At 35.5% G+C, this 16,242-nt stretch overlaps 2 protein-coding genes across 5 annotated transcripts; both read right to left on the reverse strand.

Moving 5' to 3' along the window:
- Window positions 1-870: 870 nt before the first annotated feature.
- Window positions 871-9,043, reverse strand: LOC130810062 (ethylene-insensitive protein 2.1). Of its 4 annotated transcripts, none has more exons than XM_057675997.1 (9): window positions 8,669-9,043; window positions 8,300-8,384; window positions 7,939-8,213; window positions 7,257-7,343; window positions 7,040-7,150; window positions 6,742-6,954; window positions 5,154-5,336; window positions 2,202-5,075; window positions 871-1,697 (listed from the first exon to the last, which is right to left on the reverse strand). In XM_057675997.1, exons 3-9 carry the CDS (start codon window positions 8,173-8,175, stop codon window positions 1,368-1,370), a joined length of 4,035 nt encoding a protein of 1,344 aa, XP_057531980.1. In that variant the 5' UTR covers window positions 8,176-8,213; window positions 8,300-8,384; window positions 8,669-9,043; the 3' UTR covers window positions 871-1,367. The 4 variants fall into 4 exon arrangements, with proteins under 4 accessions (XP_057531980.1, XP_057531978.1, XP_057531979.1 ...); XM_057675995.1 differs by having other exon boundaries at window positions 8,542-9,043; XM_057675996.1 differs by having other exon boundaries at window positions 8,300-8,421; window positions 8,542-9,043.
- Window positions 9,044-13,350: 4,307 nt separating this feature from the next.
- LOC130810063 (proteasome subunit alpha type-4) lies at window positions 13,351-16,052 on the reverse strand. The gene is made up of 2 exons (XM_057675998.1): window positions 15,861-16,052; window positions 13,351-14,316 (listed from the first exon to the last, which is right to left on the reverse strand). Exon 2 carries the CDS (start codon window positions 14,305-14,307, stop codon window positions 13,555-13,557), a length of 753 nt encoding a protein of 250 aa, XP_057531981.1. The 5' UTR covers window positions 14,308-14,316; window positions 15,861-16,052; the 3' UTR covers window positions 13,351-13,554.
- Between the last annotated feature and the right edge of the window lie 190 nt (window positions 16,053-16,242).

Consider the following 16,242-nt stretch of genomic DNA (forward strand, 5'->3'; position numbering starts at 1 on the left):
TTTGAGTTTTGAATTATGTTTTTGTTTTCATATGGAACTTTTTAAGTCAATCTTTTAATTAATTTGGATGATATTTGATTTGTATATTTATAGTTTGGACTTATTGTTTTTATAAAATTGATTTGACTTACACAAATTTTCAGTTGATATGATCTCACGATGAAATTATTTTTATTGGTCTAGTCCAATGGATACTTGTTGTTATAAAGTAGTGACTTAAAGTAATTATTTCTTATAGTTTTAAAGTGATCACTCATAATCTTATAGTAATCATTTACAATCGTAAGTAATTGATCAGAAAAATAAAATAATTATATGAATTTATCTCATGATGAAATAATTTGATACGTGTTTGGTTTATGGGAATGGGTAAGTCAATAATAAAGGTTCAACTACTAATTATTAGGGATACCAATATAGGGTATGGTTGATGACATGTAACTAGTGAGGTCCAATTTACTTTAGTAAGTCAAATGACATTGGCGCTAACGTATGTGTTTACGTTGTGAACCTAGACGCCATTGCATCTTTATTACCTTCACTTTGTTTTGGGTAGTTACCACTTTCTAGTTAGACCGTCACCTACTTTTGGCAACTCACTATATCACACTTATTTAAACAATTTCAATCACTTTGTACGGATTGCATTACTTCATAGGCTCATCATCTATCTATAAGGTGCGTCTCACAGTAAAATTATCTTATACAACAATTACTCCCTCGAATTTAATTGAGCATTCAACTCCAATTCATCCCTTTCCCCTCCAACTCCATTCTCATGCAACCCTATTTCTTGACTGAGAAAAACGCACTAGACCCACATAAAATACATAATCAAAAAAGAAAAAGAAAAAGGAAAAGAAAAAGGAAAAAGACAAGCAGAGAAATTTTATAAATTAATAATAATCTCAAGTACAAAAGATACAACTCCAGAGTTCCCATGTAGAGTTGTATCAACAGCCACAGTTCCCAAATTTTATGGGTAGAACATGTTGCAAGCCAGAAACAGAATCCAGATCCTATCTGCACAATGTTAGTTTCAGCAACACCCAATACTAAACCATTTGTATTTATAAGGCTACTCATTGTTTATCCAATATGTGGCCGCGACATTTTTCTACCTTTCTATTAATCTTACTTCACTTGGCCGAGTACACCAGAAATCCTGTCCTGTGTATACAATGAGACTCTAAAAAGATGTGATTTCCGCCACCAGACTTTCAGCTACATTGGGGGGTTACCACTTCCCAAAGCAGACATGTTAAGGCAGCTACATCATCACCACGACTGATAAGAACGAACTGCTTCTGAAAGTGAGGAGTCCAAAAATAGGAAACTGTGTTCAGAAACTTGTAATGACCGCTACCTTATGTGCCAACTGATTTGTTGGACAAACGCCGTTTGTAGCGTTTTAAGACAGAAGCTAGGTTCTCTTTCCCTTTGGGGAAAGCAACATCTCCGGCTGCAGTACCTGACCGACCCTTCCTACATGATATTGCAATCTCAACATCCTTGATCATGTCTAGAAGCATTGCTGAAGTAGTAACTTTCCCTTTGCTGGCTGGTCGGGAAGCTGGAGGTAACATGCCATTTGAAACAGGTAGACTTGATCTCATCTGATAAGAGGCTGGTATTTGAAGGCAAATGCATGGGGACATCGGAGTTCGAGGTTTGAAGAAAGCAACTTCAATAACACCCTGATATTCAACAAAAAATAATCACGATAATATTCTTGCTATGTACAGATATCTGGACGGGATATATGAAATCTATAGCCTAAAGGCTCCACACTAAGCAACACATTCCGCAAAGGTATTATGAACCAGCGACAAATAACTGAAAGGGAAAGGAAAGAATCTAATTCATTTTCTTTCTCAGAAATAAATCATGATTTTAGTGATGTGTTTTATTGAATTCAGGACCATTAATATTGTTTCTAAAACTCATTTACTCAATAACTGAATCTCTATCTAACAAAAAGTTCCAGTTAATCAACATATTGATATAAATTGGCTCACAGAACCACCAAGCTTAGCAGGATTTGACATCATGGTCGGCTTGACAAAAAAAACGCATACCAATTATATCCGATGCTGAGATCACGTTTGGAAAAGCACTATAAGTGGACAGCCATCATTCATTGGACATATTCAGATGAGAGAAAGATTGTCCAAGCATCGAAGACAGATTAGATGAGTTACCTGAAGACGGTTTAGGACGTAAGTGTATTTGCCCCAGAGTTCTGGCCGACTTTCCATAAGTGAAAGCTCTAAAATCCGACGGATACACCACACGCCAAAGCTTACAATAAGATCTACTTTCCAAACACATCCCTCTCCACACTGCGGAACCGAGGAAATCACATAAGACGAAACTGAGTCTCCCCCTTTGGATAGAGCACCGGGACTCCTCTCAGAACATTGATATTGAGAGTCACCAGTGAAGGGTGATTGTTTATTATCTTGGGAATCAACTTCATAGAAGAATCTCTCCCTCGTAGCTACCCGATCAACCAGATCTTCATCAACACCATCATTCTGTCTGAATAACCATTCAGATCCCTCCAGTTTCAGGAGCTTCAGAATGCAATGCCTTAATGATTGCAGCAATTTTCTCTCCATATCTGCGACTGAAGGAAGCTCTTGAGTCATCATGGTAGATCTATTAATAGTTGCCTGAACTGCAAGATTGCTATCCTTATTAGCCACACCAAAATGTTCAAATGGCTGTTTAGACCAAAGAGAACATGTATCGGCCCCTGAACTCGATCTCAACGACATAGCATCTCGGTAGGCCCTAGAAGGAGAAAGTTCATCAAACGCCAGTGGAGCTGCCAATCTGGACCTTGTACTCAAAAGTGAGGAAGGTTCATAAGAAGTCCGACCAACTTCTGTTCCATAACCCACAGAGGTGTTGGGACTGTCCAAACGGTCACTTCTGTTGGAAGAATATAAGTTCCGCAAAGGAACAGATAGTCCAGAAATGTCGGGTAAACTGTGATATTTCTTGGTGTTGTTACTTTCAACTGATGCATTAAAGGGAAGATCATAGCCAATTTTTTCAGATTGAACGACACTATTTCTTTGTACAGCAACATTCTGAATATTAGATTGATGTACAGAATTATACCCATTTGATAATTTTTGCCCTAAAGCAAAAGCAAGAGACTCTCTATAGTTGTTCGGGACCAAAGATGGGGATTTTCGAGGTTCCGTCTCTAATGCGCCAACCCCATAATCAGATCTTTCCTTGGCTATTCTATCTAAATAAGATGCAAATTGATAACCATGAACTGTTGCTGGCTGATACTCCAAGGCATCAGAACTTGGAGGCAGGCATAAACTCTGATAACGCCTTTCACCAGCATCAGAACTTGGAGGGAGACGCAAACTCTGGTAACGCCTTTCATCAGCATCAGAACTTGGAGGGAGGCGCAAACTCTGGTAACGCCTTTCACCAGCATCAGAACTTGGAGGGAGGCGCAAACTCTGGTAACGCCTTTCACAGGCATCAAGCATATTGCGACTAGAACTCTGCACATTGCTGTTCAAAAACTGCATCTGATTGGGCCATAATGAAACCGATCCTTTATGTACCCTATATGCTGAGTCCATACTGCTTTGCAACTTCTGCTGATTTTGAGCATCAGATAAACCTATACTCATTGGATTATCAGATAATCTACCACCTAAAGAATGGAATTGCATTCCATACTCCTTGCCAGAAGAATCTGCATTTGTCAACGATGTGATAGGCTTAGAATTTAAACCAAGCAATAAATCTAATTTCTTGGATTGTGCTTCTTTTGTAAGTTGGCCATGGAAATCATATAACTGTCCCCAAAATTCATCAAGGGCAGCAGCCAATTGGCGTCTTGCTGCACGGCCCAACCCTGAAAGTCTTGAAAGACTACCAGCACTTGGCCCACCTTCATCATTTTTTCCACTAAGACTTCTAAATGATCTCGGTCCATCTAGAGTAGCAGGTGGGCCAACTTCAGCTACACCTTTAGATACATCCGCAGATTCCCAAGTATCAAGTTCATCATCCTTATCCACTGTAGTGTCACTCTCAATTCTCAAGGTTTTCTCAACTGGATCAGCTGGTTCATTTATTATAGGACTAGATGGAAAACGTGAATCATGAGATGACTCAATTACCACATTAGAGACTGGCACTAAATCAACTGAGGCATCTAATTTCTCCAGATCAGGATGGCATTTAGATAAACCATCAGGCCTATTCTCTACAAATTTTTCTTCCATAGCAATTGCACAAGGCTCTTGAACAGTGTCCATAATTGTCTCGGGCAAATTAATTTCGTAATTTGGAGATGTCATTTCCATATGGCTATGCAAGGACTTCTCCTGGAACGGCAAAGATTCTGGCTTAACAAGAGGTTCTTCTTCGTCAAGAAATCTAGTTTCAATAACATCATTTCCTCCCCCCTCAGTAAATAATTCAGGAGCAGCTTGCTGAGCATCCCAGTGCCAAGGATGAGAGTCCAATTGAGCAGTTGCAGATTTGAGAGGAGTAGCTGCCAGCCAAAGCATGAAACTAAGAGAGGTGCAAGCAGTAAGAAGGAGAAAAACATAAGCCATAGATGTAGCAGTATTCCCCAAACTCCAACGCAAGGTACCAACCCAGTCGCTCTCCCCAAATATCATCTCCACAACAAATATAATCTCTAAACCAAGCATTCCAATGAATGTCAGAAGGACTACAAACTCCTGAATAGGTGAAATCTTGTTCAGACTCATGATAGGTCTAGATGTAGCAATTCGGAAAAGAGGTATTACAGAAGACGGTAGAATAAGAGCCACCATGACTTGTGTACATATTAGCATATGATACAATCCTTCAGCTCCTGACTGCCATAAACAAAATATTGCAGGCACGACAGCAAAAATTCTAATAGTAGCACGATGAAGCCACTCAGGAAGATCCATGCCAAAAAAGCCATGCAACATTGATTCACCACCTTCTCCACAAAATTCCCAGCTCAACGCCGTAATTTGATTGGCCAAAAACAAAATCACAAATGAGGCAAAGGGTATTATCAGGTTCCTGTATGCCTGCATTGAATACAAAAGACAAATTTGAAAAACCTGAATTTTCGTTGGATGAGAGAAAAAAAAAGGGACAAAGAGAACCTGATCCAGTAGAGAGACTGCCTCTTGAAAGGTAAATAAACCAAGACCAGTGCTGTAATATACATTCGCTGCAGAATTCATCAATATATAATTCACAATGAATACGCCACTGGAAATGACAAGGCTAATAACAAAATGATCCTGAGACCTCAAACCCTTTATCATTGCAGGCCCTTGATACCGCTGTAACAGATTAATGTTAGAAGAGAGAGACAATCCGGGAAGTCCATTGAGCCGAAAAAAGATTATAAGATACAAATAGAATATATGGCAAATAATAGAGACTAAAAATGTTATACAAGGCATGCAATAGAACCATATACACACACACACAAAAAAAAAATAAAAAATAAAAAATAAAAAATAAAAATAAACAAGCAGGAACTGCAAACAAATAAGTTCTAAATATCCCACAATGTAACATGGACGGCTTTCTTTCTTCATTATTAAACATTTAACGCTAGCACAACTCAATGACTAAAAATTAACTAAAGCAATTTTACTAAAATCTAGATATCATTTATCCCCAGCATAAAGTGACACGTATTGTATATGTGTATTTTTTTAAGATACTTTTTCAAGTAGTAAACTGCTGACTTAGCTTGGCATGAACAGAGAATTAAAAGATATTGTTGAGTCCAGTGTACGAGCACATGTAATTCTCCCATGAACCACAAAAACTCTGAGAGATGATAATATAAGAACAGGCATTCCAACTTCATGAGTATCAATTGTCAGCCTTTCTGCCTTCATATTTAACATACGAGCCATTGAACAATTATAATCAAAAGGCAAGCCATAAAAACATGAAGACTCAAGATTCAAAAACTCTAAAAAGGATACACAATAGAATGAACACAATATAGACTTCCTCAATTTGGTTTAACTATGATTTGGGAATAGATAGAAACGGATGGAAGTGCATGGATGATAATTGGAATCGTTGTAGATTAGGTTACAAAGATATGGATTAACAAAGCATAATCTTTGATGATGATCTCTCATGTTGATTCAGCTGATGTAGCCAACCTCATATGTTGGGAATAAGGTTTTTGGCATTACTGTTGTATGAAACGGAAATAAAGAAACAACCCCTTATTGCTGCTTGTTTTTTTTAATAAATAAGAGAAAACCATGAAAAAATTTTCCATAGTAATTTATCTATGTTACTAAATGGCTTTTAAATTAAAATGTTCACCAACCTTTGGTAAAAAAGGGAAACTACTGAAGAGTGTTCTTTCTAAAGTGCTTTCTGGATTATTTGGAATCGGTGCCTTAAACTCCTAAAGATCCCCATTTTAAGAACATTAAACCAAACAAGTTTAAGAAAGCTATTGACTGTGATCATAAAGGATAACAATAATCCAAACCAAATAACATCAGCTACTTTTGCCACATTCAGAAACTTTAAAATGATTCTCAGATCTCATGCAACAAGAAAAGTACAACTCCATATGCAACTTCCCATTATTGAGCTTAAATGAGAACAAATCCAAGTATAGTCAAAAACAATTCGAATTAAAAAATTCCTTACAAGAAACATTTATAATACATGTAAGTCATAAGTTGATATTCAGATCTACAATACCTGTATAATAGACGAATGAAGGTAAAAATTGTGAGGCATAACATTTGCTCCAAGTAGACTCATCAAAGCAAAAGCACTCTCGCCACTCAACTTTGACAGCACACTATTTGAAGGAACTGGAAACTCCGGTAGACTGAATAGCATCCCAAGCACATAGAAAACAAGAGTTATTCCTGCCAAACAAACTACAAGGAACTTCGCTTTTGCACTTTCCTGAAAGAAAGATGGCCAGTAGAAGCTACAGTCAAAATGTCATACTTTGGCTCCATCCAGGACAAATATAATTTCAAAAGCTCACCAGCAGGGCGGAAAAAAGAGGATAAAGGACAACATTCAGTGCAGTCAAAAGGATACTAGAGAACATATCCAAGCCAAAAATTGTGTTAAGTCCATGTGCAATGCCAAGAATCTGGATGGAGAAAAAATTAACAAGTTATACAAAAATAGACGTCCAAGATGAAGAAGGGTCACTCTGGCTGGAAGCATGACTATACTCACAAAGTCAGCTCACTTACCATAGTAAGATCCAAAGCAATAACAGAAAGCTCCATTTGAATTCCCAGAAAAATACATGTGAGCTTGTCATACTCTTCACTGCAAATCTTCAGCATCAAGAAGACAGAAATAACAAAATCAGAAACAACTTATCCACAAGATTGAAACATAAACTAGCAGTTAACTTAAAGTAGGCTTGTTTCTTTTCTTTCACTTTATCACTTTTATTTGCTTTCTATTGGCATTTATCAAAAGATTCTGAACCAAAACATTCCAACTTTGAAACTATGCCAACTTAACTAATCCTTTCAGCCATTTCACAAACAATAAAAAGCAATATTATGAAAAGAACTACCAAAATCAGTGAACCTCAGACACAGGGGGAGAGGCTCGCAATAAGTTTTGAGGACTTGTTTATTTTACATTTTTTACAAATTTGGGTACTAAAATGAAGTTACTAAACTAAAGATAAGGTAATCTAAACCAACATAAACTTATATTTGAGATCCCTTAATTCTAGGGCCTTCGAGACACCTTTCACATACACAAAACCACCCCTGCTCAACTACAAACAAAGGGAACCAAAACGCCTAGAAAAAAAGAAGCCACCAAAAGATGAACATAAGGCTGCATAATAACAAGTATATTCCCATTCACAGTTCACCATCCACCACAATTAACCAAAACAGATATAAAGATTACCTGGGAAAGATTTTTTCCAGTGATAACAGTAACACGAGCAGTTAAGTAATGACACAAAACTGCCACAAAGTTAAAGGCCAATGCGAAAACAGCTAGATCAACCCCAAAACGAGCACCAGTATCAATAGAAGCAACCCACTTGCCAGGGTCAATATACGAAATTGAAATGAGGAGAACTGGAGTGAGAATAGGAAGAATCCCGGTCAATGTTTTCGGCGGTGAACTTTCAGACTCCATTTTCAGTACTCAAAATATGATTCAAGTTACACTGAAAACTGTAAACAAAACAATTAATTCAACTAAAGTCTGCAAATATAACTTAAAATAACCAAAAAGATCTGTTCCAGCTGAATGAACTCACATTTGCACTAGTCAACACAAATAGCGATGATCATCTCCTTCACCTTGGGACTTCCAAACTGAAACCTCGGATTTCGACAATGAATCTTCAACACAGATGTAATCTCGAATTAATAACTCCATCTCCACCACAATATAATCCGCACAAAATAATTAAATAAATTTAGGGATTCTCGAAATGATCAAATCTCCGAAATAAAAGCAATAAAAAGTATATTATAATTCACAGAAACGTAATCATACCTCGATTAAACTCAATACATCCCTAAAAAGAGATAAATTTCCAAAAAAAAAAAAACTTTATGGTCGATCTAAACTTTAAAATTAATTTGAAGCATAAACTTAAAGAAATAACTGCGCCTATAAGTACCACTATTCAACTCCCGTCTGAATCAAACGAAACCGCAAGATTGAATTCAGTTCCGTTTGGACAAACTTTGACAAAAAACGACAAATTTGGATGTCCAAATCAATCTCGAAATTCTAAAATTAAAGCAAATGATTAAGCAGATTTTATCAACTACACTAATTAGGGTTTGATAAAGTGAGGAGAGAGAAAGTGTATCAACAAATACAGAGAAAGAGAGAGAAAGAGAGTGAATAAGTGAAGCTTCCTTTCTCCTTCAATGGATTCCAAAGGTAGAGTAAATAAAAAAATAGAAAAAAATAAAAGGAGTAAGAGAGAGAAAGGAGGAGGAGAGAGAAAATGAATAAAAGATGAAGAAGATGATGATCATGAAAAAGAGTCATATGGGAAGTCCAGTTAAGTAAGTAAATATCTTCCACCTTGATTTTGGGGTTGACTCCATACTCTCCCAACTTTTAGGCTATTTTTCTTTTTTTTACTTTTTAATTTTGATTAATTTCTTCCTTTATCTTAGATAAGATGAGATTATTTAGGAAAAGGAAAATTATTATTTTCAAGATATGATAACATGATTGAGATTATTTTGTTAACAATATTATTTGTTGGTCGTTAGTCGTTAACTTTTTAGTTAATTTATTTAACCAGTTAAAAATATAAATTGTTTTTTTGATGTTTAAGCCAATTAAATAAGCAAATTGTTTGCGTAGATTATTTGGTAAATTAAGTAATGGTTGTTAAAGAATTGTGAGTCAATGGGCAAAAGTCTTGGAAAAGGAAGTTAGCCTTTTTTATTTTAGTTTAAAAGATAATTTTCAATTGGTAAAAAAGTCATAATTAAAAGTCAAATGTCAAATAAAAAGCAATTGCAAAACAACTCCGGTTCTTAAATAGCTAAGATTTTGGAATATGTTGATTTTTGAATTAGTGCTCCAATAAATTTATATTTTTTCAAAATATGGGTGAAACATTATGATTTATAAGTAGCAGGATATCATTTGAGAGGATTAGGTTTATGTAGTGAAAATAAAGTCTGTATATTCCTTGAATTGTCAACGGCCTACGTGTGTAATACTTCCTCGTTCCATAATATCCGCTACATTTTCAATTTTTGACAATTTCATATTAATTGTTACATTTTCGTTTGTAGTAATAAAACAATCATTTAAAGTTCTACCAACCCCTATTTTTATCCTACTCTATACTCTATAATAAAATATTATATTATACTCTATAAAGTAACTTAACAATCTATTTTTCTTTTTTCTTTTTCAATTAACAATAATAAATTATTATACTCTATAAAGTAAATAATCAGCTACAGTGTGTAGGTGAATCATTTTTCTTAGCATTTCTAAAATTAAAATCACAAAGAACTTTAGTTTTTCTTAAAATAAAACAGCCGACAATTTCATCAAATTTTTTCCTATTAAAGCTAAATAACTTTATGCTATAACAAGGACAATTGTTGATACTATTATAAAAATTACTGACAATGTTGATGGATTTTTCTCTAATATAATAAAATTAATTTACTGTGATTATGGAAATTGTGAGGATTAATAGTTGTTCGTTGTCTTCAAACATTTAATGAGGTATCAATTCCTCATTAGTTTTTAACTAAAATGCTGTGAAATAAATATTAATTCTGTAGACGATATATTTAAAGAAATAAAATTTATTGAGCTTACTTTGAAAACTTAAAATTATTGGAATTAAATTTTAAGAGAAGCGAAATAACTACTTTAAAAGTGAGAAAAACATTCACATGTAATTAAAAACAAATAAAAGTAATGTAATTTCCGATCAAACAAGTAAAAGTAACAATGTAATAATGATCACTAATTGATTTGCATTTTAACTATTTTGCTTTAAGTAAAGGGAACCTTATCATCAGTTAAAAAATGACTAACAACTTAATCTGATATTGACTCCATCTATAGTAATTAGTAATTCGTAGCCAAATTCTACTTGAAAAATACCCGAACCCAATATGTACCCAGTAAAACGGAACCAATTATTAACCAATGATAACCCGAGACCGATTGAAACTCGACACTGATGCTAACCCAATAGCTCGAATAACCGATCTTCAACCGCACTGTGACTAACCTACCCGATCCGAGAGTGACCCGTCGTAACACGCATTTGAAATACAACTGAACCGAATGACACCCATCCGAAACCAATCCGATCACCCGAATGAACACCTCTACTCATAGGCTAGCTAGATGGCTTTGTGTGGCCTATGTGATGAGGTTTGGGTGTCGCTAGGGCTGAACAGGGTTTGGTCTAAACCGTAAACCAAACCGGACCAAACCTTAATTTAAGTATTTGGTCTGGTCTACGGTCTGAATGGTCTGGTCCGTTTTTTTTCTTTTAAACGGTTTACAGTCCGGTCCCGGTTTTTAAATTTGTAGACCAAATCGGACCAATAAACCGTAATAGACTCTAATATTAGGGATTAGGGCAAACACTTTCTTCCTATTCTCCTGATCCTGCTGCCGTAAATTAGAAAAGGCAAAAGCTGCCCAGGCCCAGCATCCTCTCTTCTTCTTCCTCGCATCCTACCCAGGTCTGAGACGCCACGCCATCGACTCTTCTTCTTCCTCGCATCCTGCCCAGTGCCCAGCAGCCCAGGTCTGAGACGCCATCGACTCTTCTTCTTCCTCGCTTCCTTTAACTCTTCAAGCTTCAACCCATCGACGACGCTCTGCTTCTGTGGTTCTTCGACGCTCCTCCTCCAATCTTCATTCTCCAATCTCACCATTCACCACGGAATCAAGTGTAGAATCTCGTAATGTAAGTATATTGGTTGATTTTTTGATTTTTTAGGGTTCTTTTTATCAGTTTTTGTTTAAATTCGAATTAGGGTTCTAAATATACAGTTTTCAATTTTGTTTATTTGCTTAATCTCTGCTTTTGGTTGATTTCAGTTGAATGTTAAATGAAATAATCTCAACTTCCTTCAAAAAGATTGCTTAATCTTCATTCTGTTTATTTGCAGTATTGGAATTTGGAAGAATCAACATTTTATTGGATTGTTTAATTGGTTATGGACGAATTAGGGTTCTAAATTTATGCATTGAAATTTACGTGATTGATTATGTGAAATTTATGCGATTTAGAGCATTTTGAGAGTAATTTGATTGGAAAAATTGTTAGGGTTTATGTTTAGGGTCTATGTTTGATTGTTTTTGGATATGATTTGCATCTGGGTGTTTGTTTTTGATATTAAATTTCATGTTAATGAACTGAAATATATGTTTGGCATTTTATGAGTTGTAAATTGAGAATGCGATCATATGTTAAACTAATTACTATTGACAATTTGGCATTTTATGTTAATAATTGGTGGCCTGTGTTACAACTTGACTAAGTAATCTTGACTCTTTTAGAAAGGGAATGTGGATAAATGGGGATGATACTGATAACATACAAGAATATAATTCACATATATTTCACAGGATATTGCTAATGTATTTGATGATGATGTATTTTGGATTCAGATTATCGTTTATCTTAGATTCTCACTCAATTAAAAAAATTTCAAAAAAAAAAAAAAAAAACCGTAGACCAGACCAGACCAGACCGTTCTAGAACGGTCTGGTCTGGTCCGGTCTGGTCTTTTGACTGGTCTGAAAAATTTCCAGACCGGAATTTCTGGTCTGGTCTGATTTTTCTGTCAAACCAGACCAGACCGGACCGTGTGCAGCCCTAGGTGTCGCATACCCCGACCTGGCTAGAGGATGCTTTGTATTCTGATTTGATTTTATCCCATAAAAAAATTAAAGTTTGTGTGTTTTCATTTTTCCAGCAATTCATGGCTTAAATCTTCCCAAAATAACGATCCAATATGCCTAATTTCCAATCTGATACTCAAAAAATACACCTTCAAACTCTCATATCTTATCTTTCAGTCTTATAGTGTAAACTTAAACTTATAGTGTAAACTTAAAGCTACATAAAGAATATACGTCCAATATTGTCTATTTAGAATCTAGTTTTTGTTGAAAACTCAAACAAAAAAAATTATTGAGATGGTCAATGGCTATCTTTAAGGTAACATAGTTGAAATGATTATTCTTGTTGTAAGGAATTGTGTACTATAATAACAAGGAAAATCATTAACAATAATAGGTCTCCATAAAAAATGAATGAACAATATTTTTTACCTTACTAAATTTTTCTTTAATTGAAAATAGTAACTCTATTGAGAAACCGTCTTTGTGAGAGACGGTTCTTTAAGTTCAGGCCCATCAACAATTTAGAATTAATATAAAGCAAAAATAAAAAAAAAGGCAGCCTCAGCAGCCAAACATTCCCCAAGGTAAGAATTTGTGTAAATCAATAAAAACTAGATCGGTTTTTTCATGTTGTAGTATAAATCAAATTACCTCAACAAAGAAAACGATGAGCTACTATACGGTTCTTTGCCTCTAAAAGATAGTAAAAATGTTAATGGTTCGTTGTCTCTACATGAATGTTTTAGTAACATGTTAGATGCTTGGATAGTATAAACCTAATAACATAGTCTGCACTCTGCATTTCGAATTGTAAGTGACCATAAGTGATCACCTTAAGATTATAAATGACCATTTTAAGTCAATAAATGTACATTAGTCAGCCCAAAAGAAATGACCTAAGCATAAGATCGTCTCATTTGACAATTTGTGATTGTTCATAACTAATCAAAACATAAACACCATCATAGAGCATATCATAAAAACTACAGGGGGGAAGTTTACACAACATGCCCTTTTCCTTTCGGTAGTTCACGACTCAAGACAAGGATTAAGCGAGAGGCATGTAAAATCAAAGAGTACATTACACAATGTCACCGTAAAACGGAATATAAACGACATAATTAAGTCCGCTAAGCCATGTTTAACTCAAGAGGTTTCAGAAGCAGGTTGAGTCAGTCCAGACTTTTCCAACAAGGTGTTCAACGATTTCGGAGTGTGCACCTGGTAGTTGACTTTTCCAGAAGGCGTAAGGTAAACTTCCGCCAATTCAAGCTTCTCGGAAGTAAGACTAGTGCTATCCATGGTCTTACTAAGAACCTTCAAAGCTAACTGAACGGCATCTTCTCGGGTAATATCGTCTTTGTAGTCCTGTTTAAGCATAGACTGTGCAGCTTGATTGTTTGCTCCAATTGCTGTAGCTTTCCATCCACCATAGTTGCCACTTGGGTCACTCATATATAGTTGGAACCCGTAATTTTTATCCCACCCGGCAAAGAGGAAAGAAACACCAAATGGCCGTAGCCCACCAAACTGAGTGTAACCCTGCTTAGTATCACAGAGGGATTGAACCAGCTGCTCGACTGGCATTGGCTCTTGGTAAGCAAAAGTGTAACGCTGAGCTTGGACTCGAGCAGTGTTGATTAGGATATTGGCATCCGACATAATACCAGCAACAGCACAAGCTACATGGTCATCTATCTTATACATCTTTTCGCTCGAGGTGGAGGTTTGGAGGAGCTTAGAAGTCACCTTTTTCTCACCAACCAAAACAACTCCATCTTTTGCCAATATCCCTATGGCACTTCCAGCATTTCCAATGGCCTCCATGGCATACTCCACCTGGTAAAGCCGACCTTCAGGAGAGAAAATAGTCGTGCGGCTATCATACCTACGAGACATTCTTCAGTGCTGCAAGAAAAGTACTGATACCATTAGAGAATCATTTCATAGATTTGTAAAAAATTTTAATTGCAGTTAATTAATTTAATGGGACCAGTATATCTTAAAAATGGCCTGTCAACCAAAATCAACAACTTGAGCTATATTTAATTCAGTTGGCAGAGACTAAGTATTGCCAAAAGATCCAGAGAATGAAATTCTTTGCTCACGTTAAGCAGAACAGTCATAAGGTATACAGAGATATTGCTACTGTTGCTGTAATACCATAAATCCATTCAAAATTTAAAGGAGGAATTGTGAATAAAAACCCAAATCTGCAAACACTGTTATATCACAAGTTATATTGCTTTGTCTTTGCAAACCACCACCATATAACGGAAATAGTTTTATTTTCTATTATGTTGCACATTAACCTATCTTTCCTACGAAGGGAGGGAAATGTGTTATGACTTATGATCATGGTGACAAATAAGTGGGAATGTATCTAAAATTCATCCTTCCTGGAATCTTGGATCAATATCAAATCACTTTCACTATACTTACATAGCTAATTAGGAGAGAAAAAAAAGCGTGCATTTTGTTTGTTTAGAAGGGAAGGAAATGGAAAAGAAAGGAAAATGAGTGTTTTCCTTCCAAATCTTTCCACCTTAGGAGATATTATATTCTTAACAAAAATTGTCCATGTTTTCCCTCCAAACCCCTCCCCTCTTCATCATTCCAAATCCCTCCCTTTTAGTGTTAGTGCCAGTGCTCCCATTATATTCTTGACACCCCCATAATTGTCTTATTAGCTCAAAATGTGCTTCTAAAGTCTCCTTAATCTCTCAGACACTTTCATAAAACAACTTCTTACTCTATCATAAGCTCCTTAGTCCTTATGCCTAATACATACTCCCTTAAATATGTTAGGAGGTGTACAGCCCCCACTGCAGAATTTCAATGCACCAATCCAATTTAACAATTTAAGTAATTGCTCTTCTCCGTCTGACCGTCTCCCACCCTCAACTTTATTAGGTAGTAAATAAAAACATAGTGTATCTAAAATATTAGGTTGTTGTTCACAACTCTTGCTCCCTAAACCCCAAATTTACAGGTAGACAAACAGGAACATATTAGTTGAGATAAAAATAAAACACGATCAACTTACACATTTAGCCTAACTAAAACAAAATCATAACACCATTTGCATCACAAATGCCAAAAAAAAAAAAAAGATTCATTAAATTCACATAAACAAGAACTAAGAAACTCAATTATGATTCCAAAAAGCTAAATCATCAGTCATCTAAAAAGCTATCGCAAAACCCTAATTTTAAAATTTAAAAGTTCAATCCACAAACAAAGTCACTCGATACTGAAATTGCGCACACAATTCCACAGCAACCAAAACAAAATACGAATGGAGTATAATCACTCAATCATGTGATTAATGACTAGCGAAAATTGTAAATTTGTATAAGTAATCAATTAAGCAAAGCAATAGAAGTACCGAAATAACGAGACTGTACCACAACAACAAATGTATTAGAAATTACTGAAAGGGAAAATCGAACCTTGAGAAATGCAGAGAAATCGATCGCAAAGGGAGAGAATGCTGCTAAAAATTGCCAAAATGGGCAGAAAGATGAAAGTGCGGTTCGCAAGTTCACACTGGTTTTAAAGGCGTCTCCCTTTCCCCTCAGCCAAGTAACCAAAAGAATACTTGTGTGTTAGTGGGTGAAAGTTTGATTTTTGGTTTGGATTCATATATCCAAATGTAGTTGAATAAAATTTGGTTTTGGCATTTTCAGTCCATATCTAAATAATATTTAAATTGAACCGAATTGAATTTTAAAATACCAATTTAAATTGAATCGAATAGACCGAATTGAATATTTTGCACCGAAAATCAAATTTGCATGTATTATTTTAAAATTATTCTTTCTAAAGCTCCTA

The sequence above is a fragment of the Amaranthus tricolor genome, chromosome 4 (assembly GCF_026212465.1).
Source record: "Amaranthus tricolor cultivar Red isolate AtriRed21 chromosome 4, ASM2621246v1, whole genome shotgun sequence".
Lineage (NCBI taxonomy): Eukaryota > Viridiplantae > Streptophyta > Magnoliopsida > Caryophyllales > Amaranthaceae > Amaranthus > Amaranthus tricolor.